The following is a 16,915-nucleotide window of genomic DNA, read 5'->3' as shown; positions in this document are numbered from 1 at the left end:
GTTGAGGAGATCTGGTATTGACATCTCGGGATGCTGGCTCACACATCTATTGCTAACCACAGGCATGATTTTAAAAAGCTGATTTTGAACTGAGCAGGCAGAGCAATTTGCAATTTCTCTATCACACATTTATAGTTCTTGAAAGTAATCATTTGAATGCATCATGAGTACAAGTAACCTCAAGGAATTTGGTTTAACTTGTGAATATTTATGTGAATTACAGTAACAATTCAACAAATAATCACCGGTTCGCATGGGACAGTTATACTGTAGCTGCAAACTACAGTAACTAACTCATTGTGTACATTAATAGAACTATCCATGAAAGTACATTTACCTAGATACAGTACATTTCTTTTTGAACCCTCCCATCAGTCACTTCAGCAGTTACTCAATGACTCTACAGTATAATATCAGCAATTAATCAATTCTATGCAATATTTTGGACACTTCTTTATCTATTGTTTATTTCACCGTTTTGGCATTTCCATTAAAAAGATACTCACAGTCTGCAATTGGCTGGCAACCGGTTCGGGGTGTACCCCACCTACTGCCCATAGCCAGGTGAGATAGGCTCCAGCACCCCCCGCGACCCTTGTGAGGAATAAGCGGTCAAGAAAATGGATGGATGGATGGATGGATGGATGGATGGATGGAGATACTCACAGTATAGTCGACTTACAGAGAGTAGTGCTTGCCGCACAACTTTCCGTTGATTAGCTGACAACAATTTGTTGTAATGAATGTAAGCGCAAAATTGGAAGTAAAAGAAATCCCAAGAGTGGAATTTATATGTTGTATTTACAGTAGTACCTTGAAATTGCACAATAATATGCTGCAGTGCTACTCAATCTTTAATTTGGTGGTGGTTGAAACATTCATATGCATACGCCTTACAAAATAATCCCAACTATTGTGAGTTTAGTTATAATATTTTCAGACTTACGATATTTATAATAGGCCTATATCCTTATGCACATACATTTTAGTAACAATCCATGACAATCCGTGTTTTTATGTACTACTAGATGATGTAATGTTTCTCAACAAGGCAACTCGTAGGGGCAACCTTACAAAATAAAAACAAATTCTTGCTAAAAACAATATTGGTTGGCAATAGTGGAGACAGGTCGACCAAAGTGGAATAAAAAAAAGAAAAAAAAAGTCACAAATACAGAGTTCCCTTCATTAACATTCTTACAAAGGACTTTTCAGTAGGCTGGTAAAAACATAAAAATGACGGTATACATACAGTAAATGAAAACATTCAATGAGAAGACACATCAGTGACAACCAGTGGTGCTGCTAGCTTGAATGGCCTGTGCAAGACCCCCTCCATGACGTCATGTGATGTGTCCTGTTCGTGACTTTCCTGTCTGCTCGTCTTGTCATTGGCTGTTTCTCAATATCACAGAACGCAGAGTACGGTCTTGCTGTCTGGTCAGCCTGTGAGATTTGTTCTGTTTTTGTGCCTCTGTGTTGGTTCACTGCCACAGTCTGTGTTATCATGATGAATCTTTTCCCCATCTTTCTTTGTTCGTGCTCTGTCGCTTTTTTCTTACTTTATTAATGACACACAAATGTGCACCGTTTTTGATTCTATTAATGTTTTATGCGTTAGTTTAGTCATTTGCCACAGGCGATAACTCGTATGCCACTTTTGGTTGCAACTAACAGTATCAGACGACACTTAAGACAGTTTGGCTGATGTAGGTGAACTAAAATCTTATTTGAGTTGGAATTGAAGATGGTCCTCTACATTTAGCAGTAAATCTATCCACCACTCCGACCACAATCCTTCAACTTTCCACCAGAATGTTTCGAACACACACAACTAACTCCTCTCGTCATACCTTATTGACGTTCTGTGGTAGGAAACTGTCTCCATTTTATTCAGGTCATGGGGCAGATATCTTTTAACGAGACGTTTAACCTTTACGTTGTGTATAGCAGCAAATTGGATTTCCTTGTCAAGGAGAAAGGATTAATTAACTTAGTAATGTTGTGTATTATATAATTTATTGCGTAGACGTCAAAAGTCAAAGTAAAAAACTGGACTGAACTTGAGAAAACAGTATTACTGATATCATACTTTTAACCTTATAGGCCACTCCTCCTAGCTGACATATACGAGTCTGTAACGGATGTAAATTCATTCCTGCTTCCGATTCTGTTTATGATTTTCTCTCCAGTCGAGAGACTTATTAATTTGCCTTCTAATTTATTGTTTAAAGTTGGATATTCTCCGCTTTTAACACTGTTCCAGTCAGATATCTGTGAAAAGTCAGTTGTGCTCGATAACCTAAGCACTTAATTCCAGTGTTAAACGAGCTAGCCGTGTCAATCTTAGTTTAGCTTAGCAATAAGCATGGCTGCTATGTCTTTCTCATCATCTTTTTGTGAGACTGACTTTTCAGAAATGTAACTTATTTTCCCCGCCATGGAGGCGATGATTACTGTCTTCGGAGTGACTCTATAACCTGCTTAGTCGCACTCTAGTAGGTGACGGAAGCTTGTTGCTAGCTCGATGCTGCGGCATAAGTAACACCGAACTTCCCACGACATCCGACTATCTTCTGGTTGTTGACATCAGACCAGCAACCTTTTTTGGGACCGTCTTGGTGGTTGATTCTCAATTTTGTTATTCAATGTATTTTGATGAGGTGTAAAATGTAAATTCCGCCTTGTGAACTGTGATGCCTTCCTTTGTGAGTTGTGAAGGATGCCATCTATGTAAGTACTGGAAAGGCCCTGTATTATTACTGGTGGTTTGTGCCATCATCCAAAAAATCATTTGAGAACCTCATCCATAAATTCCCCCCCTGTCTGACAACCTGATGTAGGCTAATTTATCCTCAAAATCACAGTTGACCCCTTAGTCATTGCTGTTCACAGACTAAACTTTCTGGCATTTCGTAATGAGCGGAATTCTATATGTAGCTAAAGATCATACACGCTCAAGTTCATAGGTGACCTGCAGGTGCACTTGAACTCTGCTTTGTCCCATGCCCCCTCTGATACATTCTTTGGCCCTTGCCAGTGGGAAGAAACTAATGATACCTCATTCAGCTGTGAGATAATTGGCCCACAGTGAATTAGCGTACACTTAGGTCTGCAAGATAAATTGTACTTAATGTTTGTAATGTTACTGTAAACAAGTTAACACTGCAGCTGCCAGCTATTACTTGGCTAAATGCTGTAAACAGTGCTCAATCTCTCACATCAATCTATATTGGTTTAAATTTTCTACACTGCATTAAAGACATTTCTTTCTAAACAAACGTGAACCTTGGACTAAAATGTGTAATACATTTTACATTATGTATCTTCTGCTGTAAACATGTTTTTTGTTGTTCGTTTTTTTTTTTTTTTTTAAATACATTTTATTTTTCATATATAGTTGCACAAGAAGCTGCTTCATTCTCATTATACATGTGTATAGTGACAATAAATGGCACTATTCCATTGTATTCTATGATTACAATACGCACCAAGCCTGCTCAGTGTCATATTTTGGAACAGGCTCTCAAATGATGCAATGAAGCCTTCAAAAAACTGCTTTGGCGTATCGAGTTGTGTTCTGGATTCAAATCAAGGCAGATTATCTTGCGATTGCCAAAAAAACAATTCATTGCTTCCATTGCCAACATATCTTTGTAATGTAGAGTTTTATGCAATGACAGCAACCAGGCCAAGTGAGTATGGATAAAATAACAAGACCATTGAAGAGAAACAAGTGCAGGGTCACCACTAATTACAACTGCATTCAGCTTAATCAGTTGCATTATTTTTTATTACTGTATTTGTTTGTACGGTGGTTTGTCCAAAAAAAAAAAAAAAAAAAAAAAAAGGTTTTTGTGAAAGTGGCCATAACACAAAAAAAGTTTGTGGAGCGCTGATTTTCACTATAGAGTTTAACCACAGCAGTAAAAGTTTAATGCAGGGGTGGGCAAATTCGGTCCTCGAGAGCCGCTATCCAGCCTGTTTTTCATGTTTCTCCCCACGAACACACCTGATTCATGATCAGGATCGTTATCAGGCTTCTGCAAAGCTTGCGAATGAGCTGATCATTAGATTCAGCTGCGCTGAAGGAGGGAGACATGGAAAACAGGCTGGATAGCAGCTATCGAGAACCGGACTTGGTTGGTGTACTGGTTTAATTAATAATCATTCATATATCATTCATACATATATGCACTACCTGTGTTTTTTGTGTGTGTCCATTACACATGAATATGGACATTTCTGGGGATGTCTGAAGGAGAAAACAAACAAACAAACAAACAAACAAACAAACAAACAAACAAACAATCCCTATACTTATGTTCCCGGATCTCAGTTTAAATCAGGGATGGGCAAACTCGGTCCTCGCGGGCCACAGTCCTGCAGGTTTTGAATGTTTCCCTTCTCCAACACAGCTGATATATGATCAGCTCATCAGCAAGCTCTGCATAAGCCTGATGACGATCCTGTTGATTGGAATCAGGTTGTGTTAGAAGAGAGAAACCTCCAAAACCTGCAGGATTCCGGCCCTCGAGGCCCATCCCTGGTTTAAATGATGCCCTAGATATGAACCCAAGGTTCTCTCAATTGAAAGAAGGAGAAGAAAGAGTCAACTATGTACAGCCTTACAAGCAGCCAGTGTCTTTTGCTGGGAGGGGGGAAATCACCCTTCTCATTTTTAAAGCCTTCTGTGCTGCTATTTGCCCTTTTTGTTGTTATTAACTGCTGCAACAGTTTGGATGCTAATCTCCGACAATCCTTTGTCCATTTATGTTCACTTCAATCCATATAACAATCTCAATGTGAAACATTTTTGTTGCCGAAATTCTGCATGCATGAACGCAGTCAATTGCGCTGTCAAAACAAAAACCTGGCGCCTGAGTGAAATTGAGTAATTAATGGAATTGAGCACAAGCATGACATAATCTCTGAACCCTTCATATTTACTCTGTTTTCTTCAATAATCCTAATCTAATTTAGCAGGATGATTAGTCATGTTACAATCATTTGTGATACAATTATCTTTGTAGCGCTGCCAAATGTTTGTTGACTTGCTATTCGATTGTATATGAGGCTCACCGTGATAGATTGGTTTGAAACTATTTCAGGGTTGTTTGGGCAAGGCTACGTGACCTGAACCCCCTTTATTGAATGGACCATTGTCCCTCAAGACGGCCTTGATTTGCTGCCAGGAAACCCAACTGTCCTTGTCTATCAGTGTGACAAGCTGAGCTGTAGCTGAAACCTGCAACCTGGCAGAGGAAGGCTCATGAATATACGTTTACAAGAAAGTTGATATAGTGCGAGCGTGATGGGGTGCAGCTTAAAAGTATTTACGGAGAATATAAACAGAGTAAAGACTACACTTTGCTCCCATTTTTCATGAGCTGAAGATTTAAGACTTTTTCTGTGTATACAAAAGGCCCATTTCACTTGAATATTGTACACAAATCTGTCTATATCCGTGTTAATGAGCCGAGATACTCTATCTGCCTCACAGGTGTGGCATATCAAGATGCTGATTACACAATATTTTCTTTGTATAATAATAATAATAATAATAATAATAATAATAATTACTGTTGTTCCGATACCGTTTTTTGGCCCCCGATACCGATTCCAATACCCAGCTTTGCAGTATCGGCCGATACCGATACCATACCGATAGCTTTTTTTTTTTTTTTTCTCAACATGAAAACGCTATCCTGCCATTGGTTCAGAGCATTCAAGGGCCAATCGGATATCTTAGATCAGCACGCAATGAACATATCACATATCAGTGAATGTCATGCATGAGCAAGACACAAGACGCTGCATCCAAAGTCCTATATTACTGTTGGAATTAATGGTATCGGCATGTTACTTGTGAGTACTCACCGATACCGATACCACTGTTTTAATGCAGTATCGGGGCCTCTGCCGATACCAGTATCGGTATGCATACAAACACAACACTAATAATAATAATAATAATAATAATAATAATAATAAAAACAAAAAAAAACGGTTTTTTTTTTAAAGTAGTGAAAATACTAAAAACTACAAATAACTATACTAAAAATAACTCAGTTACTTTTTTAAAGCAAGTAATGAGTAACAATAACGAACTACTTTTGTAAAGTAACATTTCCAACACTGGTGACGGACTGACAGTACGAATGGAATGCCAAACTTTTGATAATTTTTTTATTTTTATGTTCATGGCCCTGTTTCGACTCACAGAATTCGTGGTTTGTATTGGTCTTGGTGAGTTCTGGTCTTGGGCAAGTCTCAGATAACGTGGTCTTGATCACTATGGGCCGGGTCTGCCTTTTCCAGAAGACCAAAACATCTTTCCAAGACTTCCAACCTGCTCAAAATGGGTCCATCATTTATTTTTGGGAGAAGTCAAAGGCAGTCCACCTCTCCGAGTTTGATAGAATGAAGACTGCAAAAAGGATTGTTGTATGTAGGCTGCATTCCCGGGTGTTCTGTCATTGCCCACTTGAGAGCAAGAAATTCCAAATTAATTAAAATGATCCTATACAAACACCTGAAGGAGCCATTGAAGTGTCAGCAGGAAAAGCTCAATCAACTCAAGAAAACAGTGGCGTATTTGCAGACTTCCTCCTGAATGTCTCTTAGTATTTTGGCAGCAAGCCAGCCTTGTACAAATTATTTTAGTTCTCTTCACGGGCAACCACCAAGAACATTCCCAACTAATTAGTCACAGAGTAAGACTGCTGCCTTAAGCAGAATCATTAGGTGCACGCTGCACCCTGGTCCTCGAGTGCCCCTATCCAGCCTGTTTCCATGTCTCCCACAGTCAACACAGCTGAGGATTTTTATCAGGCTTCACGCAGAGCTTGCTGATTAGCTGATCGTTTAAAACACCTGTGTTGGCTGTGGGAGACATGGAAAACAAGCTGGATAGGGGTACTTGAAGACTGGGGTGGAGAACCAGTGCTAAAAGGTACTTAAATCCCAAGAAGACTTTCCAACAGAGAAGCATTGGGCATGCACACATACACATGTCTAGAATTGTCCTGTCTTAACATTCATGGATTAATGGATATAACCAACATGTAACTGAAAGTTAATCCTCCGTTATATGTCTAATCAGCATCTTCATCTGGCACAATTGAGAGCTGGATGGATTATGGTGGTTGTTCTAAACTGGAATTTGAGTTGCATGCTCCATAAACATTGGTTTTCAGGTCCCCCGATAAGAGTTGTCAGGGGTCAAAACAAGACAACAATGTGTATTATTGTCTTACTCTTAAAACACTCATAAAGACACTTACATGAACAAGAATTTCCTGCCTCAAGTAGAAAAAAAGGTCCCCTCACAGAACCACAATGGTTTCCTGACCTGTAAGCTTTCCGCTCTTTTGCCTGTTTATCAGCGAAAGCGGGATAAAGAAAGAGCGGAAGGGCTGGAGGAAAGCACGGTATAGGAGAGATAGAGACGGACTGATTAAAAAGAACAATAGTGAACTAATGGGCAACATTGACTCTATATGTATGGTGGTAAAGCATAACGCAAGACGTTGACATTTTCTCGCTAACTCGAAATATTCCTGTGGAAATTTTAAATTATTACCCTGCATTTGTGTATCTGATATTGGTCAGGTAAGATCAATTCTAAGCCTAGCAAGAATTGTAACAGCCTGCATAGAATCATTGTGTTATTCCTGGAACCTCAGTGGGCATGCACGACAATGTTTAATCCTGAGATACTTTGAATGCTATCATGCTAACAGAAGGTGAGCTAACATGTAACAAGAAAGAGTGAAGGCACATTGTTAAGGTTGTTAGGTCATAGTTTGCAACTGCATTAGTTCTGTTGAGAATTATTTTTATAATTTTGAGTTTTGAGGCAAGGCGCTTAAATATTATATCTTTTGTTTCCTCAAACGGTATCAAGCAGTGAATTGAAGGGCCCACAAGAAGCTATTGTTCAAGCGGTTTTCTCTCTCAACTTTCTATAGTTGTCTGTGGCATCATGTCATTATGTTTTAAATTTATCATTCATCTCTTAATGGTCAGGAGCATAATTCTCACTTGGGTTAATGCCTGCAAAGCCTTTGTAATGATCACAACACATTTCTGTTACTTGCTGTTCTTTTCATTTGCGGTAAAACAAGGACTTAAGGGATAAATACTTTCCATCTTTGTCTTGTTTGTCTGGTTTTCATGGTCTATAGTTTGACAACGAAGCAAAATAGCCTCAGCCTATCAGGCAAACAACATACCAACCGCTGATTTGTATGTATGTATGTATATATATATATATGTATGTATATGAGTCAACCATTTACAACCAGTTGGAAGAGTACAATGTGAAGTTATTTTCCTAAGAACTTTTTTTTTTTTTAAATGGTGTATGTGTACTTCCAAAAATAATTTGAAATATGGACTCATCAGACCACAGCACACTTTTCCAATTTGCTTTTGTCCTTCTCAGATGAGCTCAAGCCCAAAGAAGCCGGCAGTGCGTTTTAGCTGTTGTTGATCAATGGCTTTCGCTATGCATAATAGCTCTTTAACTAGTATTTGTAGATAGTAACGAACTGTGTTACTTGACAATAGTTTTCAGAAGTCTTCTTGAGCCCGTGTGGCAAAATCCTTTACACTAGTGGTTGGTAAGCAACTAGCGAGCTGCTGCCTGACAGATGAATTTGAGGAAAAAACCTGATAATTAATTATGGATGTCAAAATATTCACGGTACTAAAGTTGGCTCAATGACGTTGCGGTTTTGTGACGGTACAAAAAAATAGGCATTTTGCTTGATATGTGATTTTGTTCAAAATGTTGTTCTTGCCGCACTGCTATTGCACGTCACTACCTTGTTTTGAGATACGTGACCAATTGGGTTTTTACTATACAGGCACATGAATGGTCACACAATATCTTCAGTTCTATTGTTTTTAAATGTTTTACTTTTAATTATGTGAAACACTTTTAGTTAGCTTCTGTATGAAACGCAATATATACAGTAAATAAAGCTACCTTGCCTTGCCTTTAGCTGCATATAAATAAACCAGAACTGCTGTAATAATAATAATACTAAAACACTTAAAGGGCCTGTGAGTAGGTTTGACAGTTTCTGTTAGTAAACGAACCGTTTCTGTTTGTAAACAAACAATTCAAAATGGGCGCCTCCCATGGCTCAACCCACACGAGCTCAACGTTCACACCCCCTGTCTCTGCCCACCGCCCCCCTGCCTCTGATCACTCTAATCACTCTACTCGTAAACAAACAACCCGTCTGCCTACACGCCCCCCGCCGCTCCAGCCACGCCCACTCCCAACCCCCACTCTGCGATTGGGTGGAGGGGGAAACAACCGTCTGTCCACAGACACCACCCAGAAACGTCCCGTTGTTGACAAAACAAACACAAAATGGTAAAATATAGGCTGGATGTTGGGGGTAAATTAAAAAAATCACAACCATACATTAACTTAAGCCTAGAGGAGTAGACTGAGAAGGAGTTAAAGTGTGTGCATCCTGTATCTAAAAAGTGCCTTTTCCAGAGTGAAACTGGCAGACAGCACCTTTAACAAAACGTTTCAATACATTTCTGTGTTTTGCCCAAGAAAAATAAAGGTGTTCTTGTTTTCTAGTAAAAGATAGAGGTTCCAGGTACAGCCAAGTAACACTGTGCTAACTTGGAAAGGTGAGGGTACAAGCTACTTTCTTTCACCATTTCAGTGGGTTACGCAACTGAGCAGAAGGGCGGCGCTGTTGACCAGCCACCACTGGTTGGTATTCTTGTTCTGTACTGTATATCCCTCAAATGACCACTTTTAAACATGAGCGGACTAAAATAGATTCAGTGTGGTGACAATTGCCTAAGATGAGACACGCTTGATTCCTTTCTCACCATGTTGCTTTAAAAATAAATTCCCATTTTGCACTTTCTCCCTCATTTCTGACGTCCTCAAATAAAAGCTGATTATAAGGTCAGCACAGAAGACGAAGATAAAGATGGAAACTCTGAATGTGTCATAAATTGTATGACCGTTTAGCTGCAGATTTATGTACTATCATTTAAACTTGTGTAAACCGTGCCACTGTATTAGTCATACTTGTATGGTTAAGCAACTGATTACAACTTCCAACACTGGCATGCAGCTTTGATTTGTGAGGTATAGAGCCCATCAAGTTGGTCTAAACTTAACTGCAGTTTTAATCAGGCATTGGCAGGAAGAAACGACATGAGTGTTCAGACTGAGGTTTGGAATGACGGAGGCCAACAGAAAGGATTAAGTGAACTAAAAACTTTGTTTCACATTTTCTGCTTATCTGTCTGCAAAATGTGGAGAGGAAAAATATAGCTGCATTGTTCATACTTAAAACGATTTTAACGGGAGACTGCGGCTCTCTTCATACAACCCATTGCAATAATGACACAGTGAATTATTTGAAACATAAATAATTTATTTACCACTAGTGCCACAGTATACCTGCAGTACAATATAGTGGGTCACATCATTAAAAACAACAAATACACGTAAAAAAAACAACAACAACAACAGCTCTGCTCTGACAAAAAAAAATGTGTGTGGGAATCTTTTTTTCCCTGCTCGTCAGGATGTCCACTGGCACCAATTGCCCAATTGGGCTGGTCATCGACATTCCTTGTTTGATGAAGGTGGAGATTGAGAGTGTTTTAATTAATTAAAAATAATATGAAAGTAAGAAGATACTAAAAATAAAACAGCATCAGTGCAATTTGTTTTAAAAGCTATTGACAGACAGAAATTGGGGGTGAAACAACGCTTTATGTTAGCAGAAATACAGTAAGCCTCATCGATAACATTAAGTTCAGGAAGTGGAATTTGACCGATCAATACATTTTGTAACGTTCTTGGATCATTAAAACATTTGAAAGGCCTCATCTTCTAGTATAAGAATATTTAACAATTGGGCGAATCTCAATAATTGTACTCAGCGTTTATTATAATATAGTTTTTTTTTTTTTTTTTTTTTTTTTTTTTTTTTTTTTGGGGGGGGGGGGGGGGGGGTTGACACACTGACTCGTGTGACAGTCACGGACATTTAGGTTACAAAAGGCTGGAAAAATTATGTTAGGGGGGAACTTGGAAATAGAATTGTTATCTTTCCTTGAGAATAAAGCATAAACTATGCAAATGAAATTATTAATTATTTTTTCACGACTCATACAAACTCATATCAGTAATAGGTACTGTTAAAGAAGTACTTAATTGAAAAAGAAGACTAGCATAACTTTTCCCCCAGTGATAACTCGATTCAAAGTAGGAAAATGTAAATTCAGATTAGTTGTAAAGAAATATACTGCCACAAGACAAGACATTGTTCCTCTACAATTGTATGATAAGGTTCCCCATTAATATCTAATATGCAAATATCCAATCTATTCCTTCTAATTGTCATATATTCCCAAAGAAAGTTTTTATATTTGATCCTGGAATTTGCAACAATTTCTTTTGCGGTTTTGATCTGTTTTGAATGGCTGTATTTCCTCCAAGTCAGCCTACTCCAAATTGACGTACAAGAGGACATGAGTAAGCAATGTTGTTTTTTCCAGAAAATATGAGTTCAGCAAAGAAAGAAAGAAAAAAAAATTCTTGGAAAAGAATCGTATATTAAATGAATGCCAGGTTACATTATATGAAATTGTGAATGTTAGGAATTTCAGTAGCTTCTTCCGTCTTTTGCATTTAACAAAATGCTGCAGCACTGTTCATGTCAAATGTTGACATGCATTATAATAACTGCTTTAATGCCCATGTTATCAACATGCTCACTACAGTAAGTGGTCTGAAATATTTGCTGTAAAAAAAAGTCACTTCCACCGTCATAAGGAAACTATAGCAACTCAATGACATTATTAGCCTTTTCGTAAGATGCACTCGACCTGAAAAGGTCTTTGGCCTGTCAAAAAATAATCAATCTCAAAGCTGCTTTTTGCTTTGTAATGCAAAACAATGATACAGAAAAGCCATCAATTTGCTGCAAAAATCAGATTGCAGCGCTGGCAAACAATGTTTTTATGACAGAAATATATATCTCATACTGTAGAGTCAGCTGTTTTGCAAAAAAAAGTTTTGGAAATCAAGCTGCACTTCTGGAACACAAGTAGAAGTTGCTTGCACTTTCACCAGATAAGCTGACAGCAGTTATTTCCCAAACTACCAACATTTTACAACAAAAATAATCTTTAATAGAGCACCTGAAAGATACAAAAGTTTGAAGAGGTTCCATTTCCACAACGCAAAGGAAACCGTCCACTTCTCAAATATATTCAAAGTTTCTTGAAGCACGAACATCTTAAATAGCAAAACAATGAATACATTAAACATAACTAGAATACAAAAAACAAGACAATTGCAAATGAGGATGCAACGTGAATGAATAAAGGAGAGCACAAAAGATGGATTGAGGGTGGATCTGTGTCATTTCACATATAGATACGTATCACATAACTTCCAGTGTTTGCCTTATTCTGTCTCATATGACAAGTGCGTGAGGTGATTCATGTTGACTGGGGGAATTTGGGGGGTGCTCATGTTAGTGTCACTGTTCTTCAAACATTAATATCAACATATGACAAGGCTATCTAGGGCAATGATTCCCAAACAGGGAGGGGGTGTGGCACACAAAATTAAACATTCTACTTAATTTGTCACAAATAATAATAATAAAAAAGTACATATCTTCATCTATCTATGCCAATGACGTATAGTGGCAGGGAGAACAATTAAATGCTCTTCCATTTGAAGGCAGAAGGTACAATAAAATTTTCCACGTTTTCATTCATAAACAGAATAATGTAGATCAGCTTTGTGTACAAAGATTTTACAAAGAAGAATTTACAAAGAGCCACATTTCACACTGTCAAGTCAGTTTCTGAGTAAATTGAGACCAGGGGCCCTATTTTTGTGTCCAGCGCAAGTCTCGCGCAAAATGTTTGCAGCTTTCTTTCTTTTGCTATTCTCCTAGACTAGTGCAGGTAGAAATGGGCATTGTTGCCATTGTGGGAGGGAATGCAGCCCACTTCCGCGAAATCGAAGCGGCTCCCCTGGGCGCTTGGAGGCATGAAAATAAAGATGCAGCTGTTTTTAACGTCTTAGAAAATAGGGCCTTAATCATCATTATCAAGTCAGTCTTCGTACTTGTTGTACTTCGTACTAGTCTTTGTACTTTGTACTTGTTGCGAAATTGTGTTTTATGAGATCTTTTCAATGTAAAACGTGTGCTTTGACCGACTGAAGGTCGGGAAACCCTAATCTAGGATGCCATCTAATATTATGATAGCTCATGTAGCGACAAGTCAGCTGTCATTTGTAACTCTTCTGTTTTGTCAGTCAGGCAAAACTGACCTACGAACACAACTGAATAATACAACAATTCTGCCAAATTAGGTAATGAGGGACAGAGCTATAACTGGTGCTTTTTTTTCATTTTGAGGAAAAATGAGGCGAGTCAAAACTGGATCTCATTAAAACTGGCTTTCCATTAATTTCACTTCGTTTCTCTGAAAGACAGCTGTAATGAATAATAATTGTATGGTAAACATAACGCACATTATAACGGCGTATTAGGAGCAAGTATAAATATATATACTTCGTTCGTGGGGGAATATTCAGAGAAAAAACAAATTTACGAGAAAAAACTCATTTGTGACATTACAAAGTGGCAAATTTGTGAGGAGAAAAAAACTCACAAGTTTACAAGAAAAAAACTCATATTTGCGACATTACAAAGTGGCAAATTTGCGAGAAAAAAAAAACACATTTATGAGAAAAAACTTGCAGATTTGTGACATCATTAAGTGGCAAATTTGCAAGAAAAAAAATCACAAAATTACAAGAAATAAACTCGCAAATTTGTGATATTATGAAGTGGCAAATTTGCAAGAAAAAAACTCACAAATTAACGAGAAATAAACTTGCAGATTTGCGAGAAAATTTGTGCCAGGCCGGCCGGGTTTAGCAGAGATTAACCATATCATATTAAGCATTCGCAATTTGAAGCGTTGGATACAAGTGTTGCATCTGCTGTTCTCAGTCATTCACTTGCATTTACCTAAAGTCTGCTAGCTTCTGATTGGTTAGTGTTAGTCAGCTGATAGGGGGTCAGGAAGTGTTGTTGCTGTAGCTGCCATGTGTGACTCGAGTAAAGTTCAAGAAGAAATCCGTCTCCGTCCTGCCTTATTATTTTACAGAGTGTTCCAGACTATATCTACGCTACGTGTATTTCTCGCAAGTTTCTGAGTTTTTTGTTGTTGCTAATCTGCAAGTTTATTTCTCGTAAATTTGTGAGTGAACAATATATGTATATATTTTTTTTAATTTATACGTGGTCCTAATACGCTGTTGTACTGCACATTGCCTTAGTCTTGTTTACATATTCAGTCATTTCAAGGTTGTCAACATCATTAAGAAATAGTAAGGGATTCTTTTTCTTCTAGCCCTTTTTTTCTAGCCCTGCATGGGAACAATACCTCGGCCTAACTCTGTTAGCACCAAAAATAACTGCACTGTTACCCTTCCAGGAGAAAGCGGCTTGATTGGAAATGACAGGTTGAATCTTGACATCTGATAGCCGACAGGGGCCGATTCTTGGCAAAGCAAGCAGGGCGCCGCAAACTGGAGGCGCACTTCAACTTGGACTGATGTTCATCATCAAAATATTTACCCACGAGCCAGATTTGCTGCCTGCTAAACAGCATGGAAAAAACAAATACAAGGCACGTGGCATCAAAGTCTTCATGGAATCACGATCTGTGTCGCGTATTTGTAAGAGCGCTGCAGTGCCAGTTTGGAATGAGGTTTATTTGTTCAGTACCTCTCTAATGTTGAACATATGACACTGGCCCGTGTGAGTGAAAATAGAAGAGATAGCATGGTTGCCATTTGTGTGTGTGCGTTATTGTGTGAAGGAAGGTGGGTGTGGCCTGTGCTGGCTTCGTTTCTAGCTGCACTTGCAAGACTTGACCTTCATATTGGAGAGCTGTTCTATTTTCGGCGTCTTGCCGATATAGTAGAGGATGGTGAGGGGTTCCAGGTCCTGGGACACGCAGCAGGGTGACGCTGACGCATCGGGGTTAATCGTGTTGTAAAGGCCTAACACCTGCAAACACAATCAAACCGCTAACTTTATTGTGAACAATTCCTCACTCACAATTGATTAATTTTTTTTGTAAAGCTTATAAGTACTTTGGCATGCTGTGTGTCAGCACTCCATAGATAAGGACAGGCTCCAGCACAAAAGTTGGCCTCGTAGCCCTTCGGCTCATGAATCCACCTCCAGCCGAGGTCCTTCTTGAAGTCAATGTAGAGGGTCCTTAAGCAGCAATTGTCTTGAACGTTTCTACAATTCAGAAAAGGATAAGATGAGGTGTCAGTTTGATAGTTCTGCTCTTATGTGATATTTAAGCACCTTTTCCATCAATCAAACACATTTAACTCATTTGCTCCCAAAAACATATAAATACGTTCTATTTTAAATATCACCAGTGTCCAAAAAACACGTTTTTTATGTTTTGTTTTGTTTTTTAAATTCTCGAACATACAGAAGGCTTTGATGCACCCTCTGAACTGAAGAGAACGTTTGAAGCAATGCTAGTTATTACAAAAACGGCCAGCAGGTGGCAGAAGAGTATAAGAGATCAACCAGGGCCATGTTGCAAAAAGCTGTTTCCGCCACAGCTTTAAACAGATTTGTGAATAACGATGAAACTTTGCTATATTCTCATGCCAATTGCTGGAAAACGAAAACAGATATAAATAAACTATTCCTGATGAAAGAAGAGACTCTAATCTTTCTTTTGGTAGGTTCCATGTTTTTATATCAATAGAAAAAAATATTCTTTGTAAAATCAGCATTCTGCATGAATATTGAGTTTGTGTTGTAAGAATAAAGTAGCAAAATCTACCCGTTTTTATCCATCTCAGGGAGAGGCCATGACATGAAAATGACATCACAGTTGCTCGGGGCTCAGGTAACGACCAATCATGGCTCAGTTTCAGAAAACAGGTGAGCCATTGATTGGTGGTTACCTGAGCCCTAAGTAACTCGGGTTGATTCTGCTGCTGCTATTTCACAAACCCAATATTAATCAGAATGTCTCGTTTAGATTAGTGGTGCTGTATAGAACGTATTGTGAAGACAATTTTTGGAGTTGACTTGGCAAATCTTGGTGAAGATGAATTGAATATTTTGGACCGATATTCCTGAAAATGTAAATAGATTAGCAGCGTACTGAGAAAGAAGACATTAACATTTATGGTTTATTTTATTGATTTTTGATTATATTCCTAGACTGCTAATGAATAATGATATATTTTAGACAGAAGTAAAACATTTTTTTTTCACTTTCTAAAAGAGTTTGCCAGTGTTTTAATAACATGTTTGTGACATACACTCAACTAAAATCTAACCACAATGCTTTTGTCTAAACCAGTCTAAATCTGTGATAGTGGGAACTTCTCCTTTGCCGAGATAATCCATCCCACCTCACAAATGTGCCATATCAAGATGCTGATTAGACCCCAAGATCAGTGCACAGGTGTGCCTTAGACTGTCCACGGTTAAAGGCCACTCCAAAAGGTGGAGTTTTGTTTAATTTTGGGGTAGTCTTTGGACTCACTAAACCAGTCAGTAGGTCCCCAGAAATGTCCCTGCACGCGCTCTCTGAAAGTCACATTTACTGACCAGCACAATGTTTTTTCTTCATTTGTTTTAGTGTTTCTGAAAACCAAGATGTTGCACTTTGAAATGACCTTACGACTGTTTCATGCTTTTATCTACACAATAAAATGTCAGACTGGTGATTCCATACTTTTTGCTAGGGGTTGTAGAATTAGTGTGGGGATCAGCACATGCAGCACAGACACACCCCCAAACACAAATATTCAACCCATCACCAATACAACACA

At 38.4% G+C, this 16,915-nt stretch overlaps 1 protein-coding gene across 1 annotated transcript in view; it reads right to left on the bottom strand.

Annotated features, from left to right (window-relative positions):
• Positions 1–11,006: 11,006 nt before the first annotated feature.
• tgfb2 (transforming growth factor, beta 2) overlaps positions 11,007–16,915 on the bottom strand; it is a 38,080-nt gene continuing 32,171 nt past the window's right edge. The window contains exons 6-7 of the mRNA XM_077527926.1: positions 15,194–15,347; positions 11,007–15,107 (exon numbers count right to left, since the gene is read on the bottom strand). Coding sequence (XP_077384052.1) covers positions 14,949–15,107; positions 15,194–15,347 — 313 coding nt within the window. The 3' untranslated portion in view covers positions 11,007–14,948. The remainder of the gene's footprint in view (positions 15,108–15,193; positions 15,348–16,915) is intronic.

The sequence above is a fragment of the Festucalex cinctus genome, chromosome 7 (assembly GCF_051991245.1).
Source record: "Festucalex cinctus isolate MCC-2025b chromosome 7, RoL_Fcin_1.0, whole genome shotgun sequence".
NCBI lineage: Eukaryota > Metazoa > Chordata > Actinopteri > Syngnathiformes > Syngnathidae > Festucalex > Festucalex cinctus.
Note: the sequence above shows the minus strand (reverse complement) of the source record. Positions and strands in the feature narration are given on the sequence as shown.